This window comes from Rhopalosiphum maidis, chromosome 3 (assembly GCF_003676215.2).
Source record: "Rhopalosiphum maidis isolate BTI-1 chromosome 3, ASM367621v3, whole genome shotgun sequence".
Lineage (NCBI taxonomy): Eukaryota > Metazoa > Arthropoda > Insecta > Hemiptera > Aphididae > Rhopalosiphum > Rhopalosiphum maidis.
Window position 1 is genome coordinate 59,222,990 of NC_040879.1, and position 18,027 is coordinate 59,241,016.

An 18,027-nucleotide genomic window follows, 5' to 3' on the forward strand; every position below is an offset into this window, starting at 1 on the left:
AGCCATGATAATTTAAACAGCCAAGGGGATAAATGATTTCGATACTTCGATGTAGATCATAGGTAGGTCATAGGTAGTCCATAACGTAAAGTCGTAAACAAAAATTAAAACAACATATTATACTGAAATAACGATAGTACGAACCAGCTCTCGTCTTGTTGAATAACACAGGTCGACGATCGCAACACGTATTCACGTACGATCTTATCACACCGCTGCTATCAGTAAATACGATAAAAACACGGAGCAAGGTGTATTGATAGAAATTAAGGATTGTCGATTACAGCCGTATGATTACAGTCTTATATAACATGACCGTGGTAGTCGTATACATGATGACTATTTACTTTTTTACGATTGGAAACACAAGTACACAAGTGATATCGTTGTTAACCGTGTACAGCGGCTGCTGTACTACAGCGTCTCAGATTCTCTTTTCGGTTTTCTCTCTTATTTAAATGTCGATTTCCTTACCGTTCCTTACCGCTTCTGTGCGAGTAAAAACCATAGTTTCTTTGTCTGGTAAGGATGCCCTTAAAGCGTGTTTTGTGAAAATTGCAATGCCGTATTCATATTATGTCTTTATGTTTAAAAATTTAAAAAGTTAATATCAATAAAATATTGAGATCGTGTAAACGTGTATTGATCCGTATTCTACGTGACCGACCACACTTCCAGTGTGTATGCCATTCCACTCGGTTGCAATCGAGCTTTTTGGTGTAAAAAATAATATTTTACGGTTTTCACGATCGTTTTTTTTTTACTGTTCTACGGTGTTTTGAATTTCGTCAGAATTTCTAATGATAAAAGTCTTGTATGAATAGTAATTGCATGCTTAGTCTTAGTAAGGTAAATTTGGTCGATTTATTAAAAGTATTATGGAATCTAAAAACGCCGAGTCTATAGACAAATTAGGTTAGTACCTACTTATATTTATAATTTCGTATTTTTTTATTGATACGTATTGACTAGTTTTAATTTTTAAATTTAATAGATCAAAATAATACGTTTATTGAAAATGGTATACCTAAAAAAGTTGATAAGAATAATGTAAAAGGTGAAAAACGTAAAAAATGTTTACGCGACAAAACAGCTCCAAGACCTCCAGATTCTGGTAATATTAATTATTATCATTTTTTAGTTATTTAAAATAGATTAAATAGTTGTCTATATTTACAGCATACATACAATTTTTAAATGACAGACGCAAACGATTTCGTTCGGAAAATCCTAATTTATCATTTGCTGAAATAACCAAAGTTAATACTGAATGGAACCGGTTGTCAACAGATAAAAAACAAGTAATTATATTATAACATATTATAGAGAAGAAAAGAGAATCGTCATGTTATTCATCAATAAATACAGAAATAAATATTTAAAAAACTATTCTTTATAGAAATTTTGTAACGTTTAATTTTGTTTTTTAGCTATATCACTTAGCAGCTGAATGTTCAAAATGTATTGAAAAATTAGTTGCAGCTTATAAAAAGACAAATGCATATAAAAATTGTATTCAACGTAAAATGAAAGAGAAAAAACTTAATACCCAAATCCAAGAAGTTAGTTGATTATTAATTATTTTATTTTCACAAAAAATGTATGTGTTAAAATTAATATAATATTTTTGACATTCTAGTTCACAGTTTATAAAATATTAAATTATCGTTAGTGAAACCTTTTAATCATTCACCTATTATATAAATGATTTATTTTCAATAATTTACAGTAATTGATCTTACTGTATGCTAATAATTTCATAATAATAAAGTTCAAAAAGTTATATTATTTATTTTTTTCATATTGGTGCTTTAAATGAAGATAGTTGGATAAAAAATATATTGAATACAGATTTAGATTTTATAAAATTGTTACTTCATTGTTAATAATTATTAACTAGCTATGTATTTATTTTATTAAGGACGAAGAGGATGAAGAATTTAAAAAAGAGAAATCACCTGGTGATATCAAATTAAAAAAGGTTAGTTAACATTTTTTTTTATATTAAAAATATTTAAATAAAAATAGTTGTATGATACTTATATATCACAAATAAATAGTGTTTTCTATCTGTTTCATTTATTTATATTCTAATATTATACACCACACTCCACGGGAGTTCTTAATATTGTATTATTTGCCAAAGCATTAAAATACTCCGTGTTGTTTTTCTGCAAGAATAGAGATAGAATTAACACTGCATCATTACTTGGAATATGGATTATTTATGACACTTGTGATATTAATAATACTAATAATTTTTTATGTTACCAGTGGCACTAGTAAAGTCAGATAGAAAACATTATATGATATTATAAATTACAAATTCAATGTTAATAGTAATTAACTGTTTATGCATTTATTTTATTTAGGAACAAGAATTAAAAAAAGAATATCCATCTGATAATACAAAATTAAAAAAGGTTATTTTTTTATCAAAACTTTAATTAGAAATTGTTGCATCAAAAAATATGTACTAAAAATTAAGATTTTATATAATTAAAAACTTGTTAATAATTATTTATAACTGTATTTTGTTTTATTTAGGAACAAGAATTAAAAAAAGAATATCCATCTGTTAATACGAAATTAAAAAAGGTTAATTTTTTATCAAAACTTTAATTAAAAATTGTTGCATCAAAAAATATGTACTAAAAATTAAGATTTTATATAATTAAAAACTTGTTAATAATTATTTATAACTGTATTTTTTTTATTTAGGAACAAGAATTAAAAAAAGAATATCCATCTGTTAATACGAAATTAAAAAAGGTTAATTTTTTATCAAAACTTTAATTAAAAATTGTTGCATCAAAAAATATGTACTAAAAATTAAGATTTTATATAATTAAAAATTTGTTAATAATTATTTATAACTGTATTTTGTTTTATTTAGGAACAAGAATCAATAAAAATAGAACCATCTTATAATAACTTTAACACAGTTTATGACATACCAACAGTTTCTGATGAATTTTTAATCTTCAATAATGGTTGGTATTCGTTAATAGTAAATTTTATTTACTATTATTTATTTATCATTTATTATTTTTTTCTAGCTGCAGACAGTGCACCAACATACTTCTACGATATGTTAATGGACGAAGTACAAGAAGTAACTGTTGTACATATACTTACTGAAATTGAACGATCTTTGCTTTTAGATGCTTTTGCTGACATTCCGTTTCCGGGTAAATGTTTCAAATTGATAAAATTAATTAATTTTTTCTATTATTTTAATATTTATCCAAAAAATATTGAAAAATAACTATGCAAAATCTTAAGATCATCGAACAATAACAAATTTCATCTAAATTATTTTAGTTAGCCCTTTTATTTTTGTAAAATTAATAATGAATAAGAGTTTTCAAAGGATCGTTTATCTAAAGTTCTAACTGCTCATAGTATAATACTTCCACACTTTTAAGTAACAAGATGTTGACCAATTTTCATTTTCTTAAATCCAGTTTAAATATATACATTTACCCATTAAATTTTTGGATAATTAATATAATAATATTAATGTGTTTTTAGTTGGAAAAAGTAAATCTAGTGGTTGGTACATGTCTCTTTACTTTTCGGCGTTTTCTCTCTATAAATTGAAAACATTTCACGATTTGCTATGCAGTACTATTCCAAATAGGTCACTAGGTTAAAACTAACATTTGTTTGCATCGGTACCTATTAATATTTATACAGCTCTGTTATATATACAGCTATGTTAAACTTTCAACGGCCAGGCCATGTAAACTACTTGTTTTGTTACCCATGTTTTTTTTTTTTGTGTATTTATTTATTAGGTTATTTTAACTTTAAACATATAAATAATAATGCTCGATAAAGTACTTTTATGCCACAGTTGTAAGGAAATTCTGATATAAGAATATATTTCATGATAACTTTTTGTTTTTATTAATGTTCTTGAATTTTGCTTATGATAAAGAAATATACTTTTTAACATTCACTTAATCATAATCGATAAATTTTGTTCATTAGACTATTGGTATAATGTAATATTTTATTTGTACTCATAAAATGAGTAAAACAGACAAATGCCAAGTACGTAAGAAGTTCTCTTTTCATTTTTTTTTTTTACATACATTTATCAGTTTATCACATTATATAATCAAATTGTATTGTATTAATAGTCTATAAAAATAAATATTCCCATCATTTATATCATCTAAGAATGACAAATTGTTTCTTTATTTTTTTGTTTGCTTTGTAAACTGCGCAAAATGAATAATAAATTAGAAGTTGTTAAATGATTAACTTTCTAAAGTTTCTAGGACGTTGTATAACATTTTATTTTATGTATAATCTTGTTTAATTATTGCAATAAGTTAAATTTATAACTATTATAATTTATACTTAAAATATGTACATATTTTTTTTAGATAATATTGAGCCACCTACCAAGAAAAATATTGACACATTTATGATTTATATTTTACCTATACTTTTTACATCTGATACTGATCCTTTTTGGATTGAAAATGTAAAAAAATTCTTTCTAATTTGGATTTACTATGACTATGGATAGCTACGTCATAAATTATCAAATTACGCTTTTTTTTTATATTATTTATTATTTTCATGTGATATAATTTTTATTTCAAACAACAAAGAAAATCCATTGAGTGAGGTATGTATGTAGTGGAAAATTGAATAAAAGATGTATTATTTACATTAATTTTAATTTTAATTTTATTTTATTATTGAATTTACATTGATACTCGTGATCGTAAATATTATAATGTACACCGATATTAAAAATAATTGTAAAAGTTAATCTCAAGCAGAAATATGCTCAGGAATATTTTGTGTGTGTGCGTGGTTCGTGTTTGTCATGGTGAAAAGGTGTTTCTTTAAGATATACTTAAAATGTAAAATATTGACAAAAATTAAATTAAGTAACTGTAAAATATAATACTTAATATATACTATGGATTTATGTTTATATAATATATCTATTTTTTGTACATTATTTGTATTAAAGTATAATATTAATGTAGATTTTTTGTTGTTATTAGGGTTTGGATTTCTATGCAATAGCATATTTTTTCCTTTAGTCCAAATATTATTTATTATATTGGTTATCTGCTATATCCACTATTATTTTCACATTGAATTGAATAAGTTATTTTTTTTTTTTTTTTTGCATTTTTATTAAAAACGCATGTCTCTTAATAGTATATTAGGTTTAGAGTCGTTGAATATTTATAAATTGATATGGTCATTATATCGAGTATTTATAAGAATATTTTTTTTTTATGTTTCTTAATTATCGTAGAAAAATCACCTATTATTTAAATTATAGAGAATATTATTTTTGAGGATACAACATATAAATTATTTCATTTTTATTAAAATGTTAATGATAAAACTCATTGATTTTTGTATATTTAAAGCCATGTATAAACCAAAATAATAATGACGTATAAAACCAATATGTCAAATCCTCAAGAATTACGAAAAAAAAAACAAATACTTGCATTAACATATTCTTAATAAGCTTGTGAACTATACTAAGTTCTTCATGAATTAATTTACTAATTATTATTATTGGGTGCATGATATTATGCGATTAGGCACTGTGTAGATGTAAAATTTTATATTTTGTTAAAATAAATATTAGAAGATATTTTTATCCACATTATATTATTTCTGTTCGTATAAACAGTTCTGAAAAATGTCTGCATTTTGTTTTGTCCTTTACTTTGTAAAGAGAAGTACATAATATCAAAAATGAGTTGGTTTATGTAGAAAGGTAATCAAAATTGCTTAGGTATTTAATTTAAATTCAAGACAATGTATTTTAATTAGGTAGTTAACATAAATTTAAAGTTTAATAATTATAATATTTTCCGTTTAACACTTAAGTAATAGTTATTAATTACTTGGTGCTAAAAAATTAAAACTTATAGGACTATTATTATTGAAACTTATTCATAATAAAGTTACCTATCTAATGTAGACATTTCTGAATCCATTCATTATGTGGTACTAGTGAAGTATTCAATTTTCTACATGCAAATGTAGATTTGATCTTCAAAATGATTAACTTAAATAAAAAGTGTGTTTATCTACTACTTTAGTTTTAAAGTAGATATTCAGTTAAATATAATCATGTATAGGTGTGCCTAAAACAGTGTTTGAGGAGATTTTTTTTTAAACGTTTTTCATTCATAATATATGTACCGTGTACTAAATAGGTTAGGTTAATATAAATAGAAGGTTCAATCGTGTTGGATGGGGAATATTTAACAGGCGCGTGGTAGATAACAAAATGACGACAAAATAGTATGAAATTTGAAATATAATAATATGCTGCTACCATCCTGGAATTTATTATTTATTATTTGTGTATCCCAATTACAGTAAATTGGTACTTATTAATTTAAAATATAAAATAAATAGTAAATACGTTTTACTGTACGTATCAATTTAATCTTTAACATCAATAAACTCAAAGTATTTGATTAGTATATTACAAAGAATATGGTTTTGGTATTGTTAAAATACTGAAATAAAATAAATATATAATCTAAACCAATATTTACATGGTAGAAATATATTATTAAATATTTTTAAAATGCCTGGCATGAATTGTGCTGTTGCTGTATGCAAAAATAATAAGTATAAATTAATAAAAGAAGGCAAAGATATATCATTTTTTACATTCCCCAAAATGGGAGACGAAGAATGTGGGTACTTAAATGTAAAAGAGCCGATCAATTTAATCTTGATATATCTTTTCTATGTTCAGAACATTTTACAAAGGATGATTTTGAATTAAATTTTAAAATAGAATAGGTTGGCGTACCAACCAAGAAAAACTTAAAAACTGTGGTAAGTCAAAAGCAATATTGATTATACTAACCACTGGAATTCATTAAGTATGCAGTTCAAAATCTGATTTTTGGAACTTCAAAATATTATACTTAAAGAAAAAAATTTTCTTGAGGTTTTTTTTACTACTTAAATAAGAGTAGTTTGTGGGGATGCTAACTAATATTTTTCAAATGTCAATCTCCTTTTTACTGTAACTAAATTAGCATATACATTTTCTGAAAATGTTGAAGTAGCAAAATCAAAATTTGAATGAGTAAATCTTAAGGTAATTGACTTGGTGTACCTACTAAAAGTATTCTAAAAGTAATAGGTAAATTTTTAAAGTACATTAATATAGTAAAAATACTTTAATTAAAATAGTATAAATAGTACATTGTTTAAAATATTTAATTATATACATTTTGTAACTGTCTTAAAAGTTATAATTTATTTTAGTTATTATTAATTTTAACAAATTATACAACCATGTAAGGTATAGCAAACACCTGGCAGGAAATAAAATAATTACAGTTTTAATCAATGTTTTAAAATTTTTTATGTAAATTGTGATGAGACTCTTGTTTTTAGTACATTACATTATTGTTAATTTTTTTATTCTTAAATTATTAAATTAATTTTATTTTTTTGTAATAATATAAAATTATTTTATATGTTGAACTGGTATAATTTTTATTTTTCATTTGCTAGGTCTTTATATTTTGTTATACCAGCTTAATTTCCAGCAATACCATCTATAAACTTAAGTATAAAAGAAAAAATAGCATTATCTTCTCCAAATGTAACTTCTTTAAGTTCATGTTCTTTGTGTATGAATAAAAAACACCACAATAAGCTAATAAGTTTGTTAAGTGAAGAAGGGCCATCTGTACAACAGGCACTTATTTACACAAATCTTAATATTAATAACTTTATTTAATAAATAAAATATATTTATTACAAAATATCAAATAACTCTAAGATTTACCATAAAAAAAGTAATACAAGCTGATATTAGTTTTACTAAAAACCCTAATATGTATCAATCTCAAAAAAAATTGAATGAAAATTTGCTAGCTACAGATATTGAACATGTTTAAAGACAGATTCATGATCTTAAAAAAAGTTAAATGAAATGATCTCAAATTATAAACAATCTAAAATGAAAACAAAATATTAGTAAAATCATTAAATAGTTATTAAAAACAGAGGATGAAGTCAAATCTTTAGTATCAAATGATTTGACTAAAAATCAATTGGACTTAATACTTAAAAAAAAAAAAAAGGTTATATGGTCTGATGAAATTTCCAAATCTTTTACATTGAGCTGTTTAAGTCAACGTGCCTTCTTATATGCCTGTAACTCACTACATTATCCATTACCTGGTTTATCATCATTATGCAGATGGGCCTCCAAAATGAAGATGAAACAAGGAATTCTCAAAGACATCATCAAAGTAATTAATACTTCAACTAATAATTCATTTTACAAGCCAAAGGTGTTTACAAATTTTTTATTAACATTTTAAACAAATTTAAATTGTCTCACAACTATTAATTTACTATCAACTACATTCAATAACCATTACACATACATTGCATAAATCCATTAAAATTATCAGTATCTTCTAGTCCATTTCCAACATAGGATGTTGATACTTTCTCGCGTATTAAAAATGTGAATTCATGTCTCAGCATGAATTGAGTGATCTGCTGTACTGACATCTGAAAAAATGTAGTCAGTTAAATATGTATAATGATTGGAGGATAAAATGTCACTACTACACACCATAAGGAGAACGAAAATCTTTATATGACAATTAGTACATGGACAACACTGAACAATTCAGAAATAGAAACAATCAAACAAAAATTAACAGTCATACTCAATTCTTTTTGCAAAACAATTGACAATTAAAAATCAAATAACTAAAATACGAATGTAAAACTGCAAAAAGATATGAAATATAAACTCATAACAGATGATAAGAAATAATAATTATGATAAGAAATAATAATTTTGATGAGCCATAAAAGATACTACAAATCTACCAGAATATTTTGTTGAATTTGAATATAAAATATGTGTAATCATTGATTATTAATACTTTATAATCAATGGTGTAACTAAAGAATATACTTGTTCGATAACTTAAATTTGCTCTATTCTATTTTTTTACCATTCTTCAAAAATAATTTTAATAATATTAAATTATAATTGAATAAAAATACCATAAAACATTTACTGAAACTAGACGATTTAAACAACATTATTTGGGTATTGGCTAAATCGAAGACTTACTCAATTTCAAAATTTATATCTCGATACTGGTCAAAGTGTTCCCTTCAATATTTTAACATTTTGCTAAACATCACCTGCCCTTCCATTTATAAAGGTGTAAATGCGTGAGCTCTGCCGGAACATTATGTTTTAGTGCTTGTCATATTATATTATATTAAACTTGAGAATAGTATTTTTTATTATACATTATATTTTATGTTACAATAACTCTATATTTTAAAATATATTATGAATTAAAATTCAAATGAATGTTTGAACGAAAAATTTTCGTTTTTGACTCGCTGTTGTGGTAGCACTGTAAGGGCTAGTAATTATTGGGTTATTGTTAATGTAATCCTAATAAATTCCTGTTTGTTGTTTACGAGTATCTTATACTTATTTTTTTTTTCTTCAATAATTCTCAGCTGAATCATAAAATAGCAAAAATGACTTCTGTACTTAACTTGGAATACTGTTTGGACGGTAAATTTTTTTTCGATTTTGCATTTAAACGAGGTATTATCAGAGTTATATTTTAGGTTTAGAGAATCTTCCTATTGAGTTACAACGAAACTTCACTCTGATGCGAGATCTCGACTCCAGAGTTCAACAACTGATGCGCAATATTGACAAACTGACAGACGAATATATGTCAAATGTCAAGGGATACACAGCAGATAAAAAACGCGAAATGTTGACCAACATACAACGTCAGTTTGACAAAGCTAAAGAATATGGTGATGATAAAGTTCAATTGGCTATACAAACTTATGAATTGGTATGTTGATTTTGAATTATTAACATTATCCTAAAAATGTTCTATTTCATTGTACCTTACAGGTAGATAAACATGTCAGAAAATTTGATTCAGATTTAGCACGCTTTGAAGCTGAAATTCAAGACAGAGTCATTAGTGCTACAAGAATATAGAAGACAATTCACAAAAACGTAGGTGTTTTGCATTATATCAAATTATAATTCCAATGTATTTGGCCATTTCTTTATGTGTATTGCTTCCAGAAGGACGTAAAAGATTAAAGACAAAGAAATTAAAAAGAAGAGTGCATCGAGTGAAGAAGAAAACAGCTCCAAACAAAACATCTAAAAAGAAACAACCGAAAAAAGGTTGTGTATAAAAAAATTTTAGTCATATTTAAGTTGATTTCCTTGTATAATAATTACCAACATTTTTCAGGAATTACTAAAACAACAAGTGCAGCACCTAGTAAAACACCTTTAAATAATGTTGTCACTAATCCAACAAACCCTACAAATAGTGTAACCCATGTTACAATAGAAACTAGTTCCCTTACTGGTGCCGGAGTTGCACACTCGGCAGAAGTATTGGATATGCCCGTTGATCCAAATGAACCAACGTATTGTTATGCAACCAAGTTTCTTATGGTGAAATGATTGGCTGTGATAATCCAGATGTAAGAATTTTAGTTTATTAATTATTTATTTATTTATTGTTTTTATTTTATACATTTTATTAAATACTTAAACCATTGAAAAAAATATAACATTTTTAATTTTTATTGTAAATATGGTTTCATTTTTTTTTTTTATCATATTTTATTAATTATGTACTTTTAATATTTTAGTGTCCTATTGAATGGTTCCACTTTGCATGTGTCAAATTAACTACCAAGCCTAAAGGAAAATGGTTCTGTCCTAAATGTATAACAGACAGGAAGAAAAAATAATACATATTAAAAATGAAATAAGTTTTTTTATATACATATAATTAATGTATAATGTATGTTAATTTCTTATGGCGTAAGAACAAATGATTGAAATTTTTGTAATTTGTAATATTGTCATAAATTACATAATAAGAATAAAATTTGTATTGCTGATTTATATATATACTTTTTTTTTATTCAAAACTGAAAGCAAACTCCAATTTTCAAATGTATTAAATTAATAATTATACCAGTCTTTTTATGTTGAATAATGTATTTATGGAATTAAAGACAAATTTCTAACACAACATTTAGATGGCATTACTGACTAGTTATATTCGTAGGAAGCCATATTTTTGAACTCTCTATCACATTTATTTTAAAGTCTGAATAATGTTTGACCAGTGCAGTTTCATCATTACAGGACTACATTTATGTGTTACTAATTGATCATTTTGACATGCGCGACAATATCATTGTGTATCAAATCGCCGGTCATGTTTTCTAGTAATATTTAATGGACTTAACAAAGCGCCTACCAAAACATTCTTCACTAGCAAAGAAACTGAAAAATAGACAACAAAAATTAGGATTGTTAATCAATCATTTTAATACAACCGTTATAATTGGTTAGCTATTACGTCATAATGAATTTACTTAACTGAATATCAATATTTTCTTATTACTTTATATTTTATCATGCTATTATGATCAACTTACCTTAGGTAATCTCTATTCTTCACTATTTAGATGATAATGTCTGGGTAAAACATAGCCTCTTCAAAACCATATCTATCACACGCTATCCAATCAGTTTCTTTAAATTTACCTCTTTTTTTATTGTTTGCATTACCATCAAAATATCCCCAGTAGAATCTTTTTTTAGGCCTATGTTCTAGCTCATTGACAATTAATGCCATATTGACAAAAGAATCTTCATCACATTTTAACATATAATTAAAGTTTATATGATATACACCGTAAAATGATGCAATTATTTAACGAGTGAGTAGTTTAAACTCATCCTTTTCATCTACCTCAAATAAGTCTTCATGAATCAGCTTTTCAGCATTTAAAGATTTGTCTTTTGATACATTAAATAATGTTTTAAAGTCTCCTTTAGTTTGAGCCCATGTTTAACGTATAACATCTCAACGATTTACCTTTTTTACAGCTGATATGACAAGTATAAGCAACTTAATTCTAAATACATTTGGTGAAGTGTTTTGTTTTAATGTCATTGGATGCAAACGAACAATGTGCATCCTAGAATGAATAAAAAAAACTTGCCTGGAAATAATATGTAAGGCGTTTTTTATGCCCACTTAGAATATTTAATTAAAATCAAAAAATATTTAAAATAATAAATAACAAAACATTAAAACAAATAAATATGAGGCGTTTCATAACATTGAGGTGTTTAACATAAAAAATAAGGGACTAATAATAATTAATATTAAGTATGCAAGAGTAATTAATAATTATGAGCAATGAACATTGAACACTGTGAAAAGTATGAAATTAATATTAAATAAATGGAAATATTTAAATCTATTCTACTATCATGGTAGGTAGTAGGTACTATCTAAATGTAATATCTACAAATGTCGAATACTTGTTTGTTATCTACACTTGAATGCTCGTTATGCTCGAGAACAGTCAAAATGTATTTATCACTGTAAGAAACATTCTTCTATAGTGTAATTGTGTATTTTTGTTTGAAATATTGAAACGCAAACGCTTTTTCTAGTAGAAAATATGTTCCCACTTTCGTCCATCAACCTTAAAAGAGGTTTCTGGTAGGCGGGTACATTTAGATCAAAAGTAGACATTTCTCAGTACTTTATAAAATAATCATTGGGTAAGTAAGTAGGTAATCACTACTGTACTAGTCTGTACAAAACCTGTAGGTGTCAAATGTATCTTGTCATTGAGTCAGTCACTGACCACTATATAAGTATGTGTTAAATTTAAATTAAATAATTCTGAGCGAAGACAATCTATTGGCCTATATAATAATAATAATAATAGTATTCTAGATTAAATAAGGTAATATTTTATGATGTATTCGTGTATTTATATTGCTTTTAAAGTAATTTATTTTGCTTCTAGTAAAACAGTAAATTGATTAATTTTTGCCAAAATTAATATTAATGCAAATTAATTATACATAATAATATTAATATTATTGACATTTAATTGTTATAATAGTATATATTTATACCTTATACCATATATTTATATTGGTATGTTTTAGATTCTGGTTAGAGTGATCAATACAAAATGCATTAAATTTACAACTATGTCTGTTTTATTTTTTTGTATATGTGTGCACGATAAAAAGCTCAAAGTTAAACTGAAATGGTTTTGTATTGCATATTGGATCTAATTTATACTTTAAGAAAGTCATTACTAAAATTCCCGATAATCTTTATTCTATGAATCAATTTTATACAAATTTATTTTTAACAAAATCAATTATGTTTTTTTGGTGTAACTCAAAAACAAATAACTACTTGAATAGATAATTTACATTTTACCAAATGTTTAAATTATTGTTGTCTATTTATGATAAGACTTTTAAAATATTTTGACTCTATTGAGCTATTTATAAACATGAGACACGTTTATTTTATTTTTTCTAGAATAATAATTAAAAATAATTTGCTGGATCAAAATTATTGAAAATTTAACACAAAAGAAATTTTTATATTAGTTGTTCTTATTAATGTATAAAAATATTAAAATTACATAGGCATAACTTTTGTATTTTTTTTCAAATGCATAAAAATCAAAATTGCCAAAAATATAAAAACTATTTTGTAAATAGAAATTCAAAAAAACTTTGATTTTTTATCTAAGTTTTGACAATTGAATACAAGATTCCACATTAATAATTCTTACTACGATACTGAAACTATTAAAATTTAGACAAAATTACTTATTTATACGATGAATAACATTGTTAATTATTTTTTTATGATAAAAAACATTTATACGTATTATATTATTATATTATTTATACAATACGTAATGAATATTTATAATAATAATATAAAGATTTATTTTTAGGGTATAAATAAATATTTATATTATGGATCTTATTTTTATTGTTTTACATTTTTCAGTACCTATTGTTGCATATAGATGTAATCATCACATTTTGAATTACTAAAGTTCAAAGTTGATATAATATACTATAAAAGTAATAAATGTTATTATCATAAAACTACATAATTAATGAAATATTTTTTGTAAAAAAGTGTATCAACCTACCGTTTAATCTTAATTAAAAAGAGTACTAATAGTATTTATAATCAATGGTTTTAATTATGAAAAAATTAAATACTTTAACAGCTATTGATATCATGAAATTCTATATATATATGTGTGTGTATGCATTTGTAGGTGCATATTATTTTAAGTAATAAGTATTTATATTGTAAATAACAACCATGTAGCTGCAAACATGAAAAAGATTAAGGCCTACGAGACATTTTAAACAAAATTTAATAACATTACATTAGAGGATTGGTTAAATTTAAAACTAAAATGTAATAAACATAGTAAAAATAAAAGATTTTAATACTAAGAAAAAATTTAAGAATGAAAAATTCAAGTAAAAGGTGACTACCAATCCTTTATTCAGATTTTTAAGAAATTTCAATTGATACACTCATTAATTTACAATCAATTACACTTAAATTACCTAAAACCATTATTATAAAATTAATAAAGAGTACCTTTTAATTAATTTCCCAAGTGGTATGAATGCGAATTGATAAGCAATTAATGATAGTGAAAATCTACCAGAATGTTTTGTTGACTTTAATGTAAAATAATTAGTAATAAGAATACACTAGTACAATAACTTAAAATTGCTTGCTTTTCAATATGGAAAAAAAAATAATTTGTAACATTCGTCAAAATCATCATAAAAAAACATATATTATAATGAAACATATGAAAGATAATAATAATAAATCAGAATAATTTGCAATATCTAATAGTAAGGGTTCATGAAACTAAGCTAAGCTAACCTAACCAAACCAAACTTGAGAAGTGAATGTTTTACAAGCGGTAAAAACATAAAATTGAAATATACATCAAATTATCATAAGAAACCAATTATATAGTGTTAATGAAGTATCAACTAAATGAAATGTATGAAGTTAATAATGTTAATATACAATCATTTATTTAATCATTTGGACAACTTTTTTAAACATTAACTTAATATTAGAGTGTTTTATAAACAATTTACAATATGAATTAGTGAAATCCGTCTAATTTATCACATACCGAGTAGTAAAAATAAAGAGAATTTTATAGCTAAAGCAATGTTTAACATTAATAATAACAAACAAAAGGTGTTTACAAAATTTTTATTCACATCTTTAACAAATCTAAATTGTTACACTACTATTAATTTAGTACTAATTACATTCAATAAACCAATACACATACATTGCATTAATCCGTTATTATTTTCAACATCTTCAAGTCAATTATTAACGTAGGATGTTAATACTTTCCCACTAGTGAGAATGTGAATCCATGTCTGCAGCATGCCTTGTGTGATCTGCCGTAGTGCCATCTAAAAATATGTAGTCAATTAAATTTGTATAATGGTTGGAGAATAACTTGAGAATTCAGTGTTTTATAAGCATTTAAATTATGAATTTGTAATATGAGTAAAAAGTATCAAATACAACTGAGTTGTATAATGTTTATAGTGTAACAGGTTATTTGAAAATATGAAAGTTAATAATGCGAGATTAGAAACATTTACTTAATGTAATGGTCAGGGTTTCATGACACTAAACTTTTGTTACATTACTATTCAATTCCTATCAATTACAATCAATAACCATTACACGTACATTGCATATAACATGTATTATTCTCAGCATCTTCTAGTCCATTTGCAAGGTAGGATGTTGATACTTTCCCACGTGTGAGATAAGTGAATCCATGTCTCAGCATGCCTTGGTGATCTGCCATAGTGCCATCTAAAAATATGCAGTCAATTAAATTTGTATAATGGATGGAGAATAACTTGAGAATTCAGTGTTTTATAAGCATTTAAAATATGAATTTATAATATACATCAAATTTATCGTAGACACAAGTAATAAAAATAAAGAGAATTTTATAGCTAGAGCAATCTTTAACAGTAATAATAACAACTAAAGGTGTTTACAAAATTTTTATAAACTTTTTTAACAAATCTCAATTTTTACATTACTATTCATTTCCTATCAATTACATTCAATAACCATTACATGTACATTGCATATAACAGTGCATTATTCTCAGCATCTTCTAGTCCATTTGCAACATAGGATGTTGATACTTTCCCACGTGTGAGATAAGTGAATCCATGCGTCAGAATTCTTTAAGTGAACTGCCGTACTGCCATCTAAAAATATGTAGTCAATTAAATTTGTATAATGGGTTGGAGAATAACTTGAGAATTCAGTGTTTTATAAGCATTTAATTATGAATTTGTAATATGAGTAAAAAAGTATCAAATACAACTGGAGTTGTATAGTGTTATTAGTGTAACAGGTTATTTGAAATTTATGAAAGTTAATAATGGGAATTAGAATCATTTACTTAATGTAATGGTCAGGGTTTCATGACACTAAACTGTTGTTACATTACTATTCATTTCCTATCAATTACATTCAATAACCATACACGTACATTGCATATAACACGTATTATTCTCATGCATCTTCTAGTCCATTTGCAACATAGGATGTTGATACTTTCCCACGTGTGAGATAAGTGAATCCATGCGTCAGAATTCCTTAAGTGAACTTGCCGTACTGCCATCTAAAAATATGTAGTCAATAAATTTGTATAATGGTTGGAGAATAACTTGAGAATTCATGTTTTTATAAGCATTTAAATTATGAATTTGTAATATGAGTAAAAAGTATCAAATACAACTGAGTTGTATAGTGTTTATAGTGTAACAAGGTTATTTGAAATTTATGAAAGTTAATATGGGGAAATTAGAATCATTTACTTATGTAATGGTCAGGGTTTCATGACACTAAACTGTTGTTACATTACTATTCATTTCCTATCAATTACATTCAATAACCATTACACGTACATTGCATATAACACGTATTATTCTCAGCATCTTCTAGTTCATTTGCAACGTAGGCTGTTGATACTATCCCACGCGTGAGAAATGTGAATTCCATGTATCAGCGTGACTTGAGTGATCTGCCGTACTGCCTTCTAAAAATATGTAGTCAATTAAATCGTATAATGGTTGGAGAATAACTTGAGAATTCAGTGTTTTATAAGCATTTTATTATGAATTTGTTTATGAGTCAAAAGTATCAATACAACTGAGTTGTATAATGTTTATAAAGTAATAGGTTATTGGAAAATTATGAAAGTCAATAATGGAAAATTAGAATCATTTACTTTATGTAATGGTCAGGGTTTCATCATGACACCATCTTTTTGATGCACTTCTATCAATTGAATTTTAATTACTTTGAGTACTATTATACTAGACTGCATTAAACCTGCAATATTCTCGACCTCCTCCAGTCCATTTGTAGTATGTTTGATACTTTCCCACGTGTGAGATAAGTGAATCCATGCGTCTCCATTCCTTGAGTAAACTGCTGTATTGTCATCTGAAAAAATGTAGTCTTTTAAATATGTTTTATAAATGAATTATAAAATGACACACTACACACACCATAAGAAGTACTAAAATTTATATATGACAACTAGTACGCGGCCAACACTGATTAATTCAGATATGGAAAAACTAACGGACAACTTCTTACATTCTATTATCAAAAATTTGAAAACAATTTACAGCTGAAGATCATATACCCCATAATATAAAATGTAAAACTGCAAAAATATACGAATTAAACGTATGACCCATGATAAGAAACAATAATATTGATAAACCATATAAGATAGTACAAATCTACTGGATTGTTTTGTTTTGATTATAACGTAAAAAATAGTGTATTTAATGAATGCACTTGTACATTATCCTATAATTGATCATATCAAATTGAACATAATAAGAATTTGTATTATTTTTGCAATAGTATGTTTTATAGTGTGTCCAAAGCATGAGGTTAAATGAACGGGTGACGATTTTTAATAATGGTATAAGACAATCATTTATTTCATCATTTGGTACAACTTTTTTAAACATTAACTTAATATTAGAGTGTT

The 18,027-nt window shown here is 25.1% G+C and overlaps 1 protein-coding gene and 2 pseudogenes across 1 annotated transcript; 2 read left to right on the plus strand and 1 right to left on the minus strand.

Moving 5' to 3' along the window:
* Nucleotides 1-421: 421 nt before the first annotated feature.
* Nucleotides 422-2,283, plus strand: LOC113557566 (high mobility group protein 20A-like). The gene is made up of 6 exons (XM_026963143.1): nucleotides 422-915; nucleotides 995-1,114; nucleotides 1,180-1,301; nucleotides 1,431-1,562; nucleotides 1,922-1,981; nucleotides 2,275-2,283. The coding sequence occupies exons 1-6, from the start codon at nucleotides 879-881 to the stop codon at nucleotides 2,281-2,283; spliced, it is 480 nt and encodes a 159-aa protein (XP_026818944.1). The 5' UTR covers nucleotides 422-878.
* A 7,214-nt stretch (nucleotides 2,284-9,497) lies between these two features.
* Nucleotides 9,498-10,849, plus strand: LOC113557301 (annotated as a pseudogene).
* Nucleotides 10,850-11,074: 225 nt separating this feature from the next.
* Nucleotides 11,075-12,629, minus strand: LOC113557567 (annotated as a pseudogene).
* Between the last annotated feature and the right edge of the window lie 5,398 nt (nucleotides 12,630-18,027).

What these genes read in the sequence shown, in the direction of transcription:
- LOC113557566 (XM_026963143.1), top strand. Translation starts at nt 879, where the DNA reads ATGGAATCTAAAAACGCCGAGTCTATAGACAAATTAG. An exon ending in CGAGTCTATAGACAAATTAG is followed by an intron (nt 916 to 994) that starts GTTAGTACCTAC and finishes TAAATTTAATAG; the next exon opens with ATCAAAATAATACGTTTATT. An exon ending in TCCAAGACCTCCAGATTCTG is followed by an intron (nt 1,115 to 1,179) that starts GTAATATTAATT and finishes CTATATTTACAG; the next exon opens with CATACATACAATTTTTAAAT.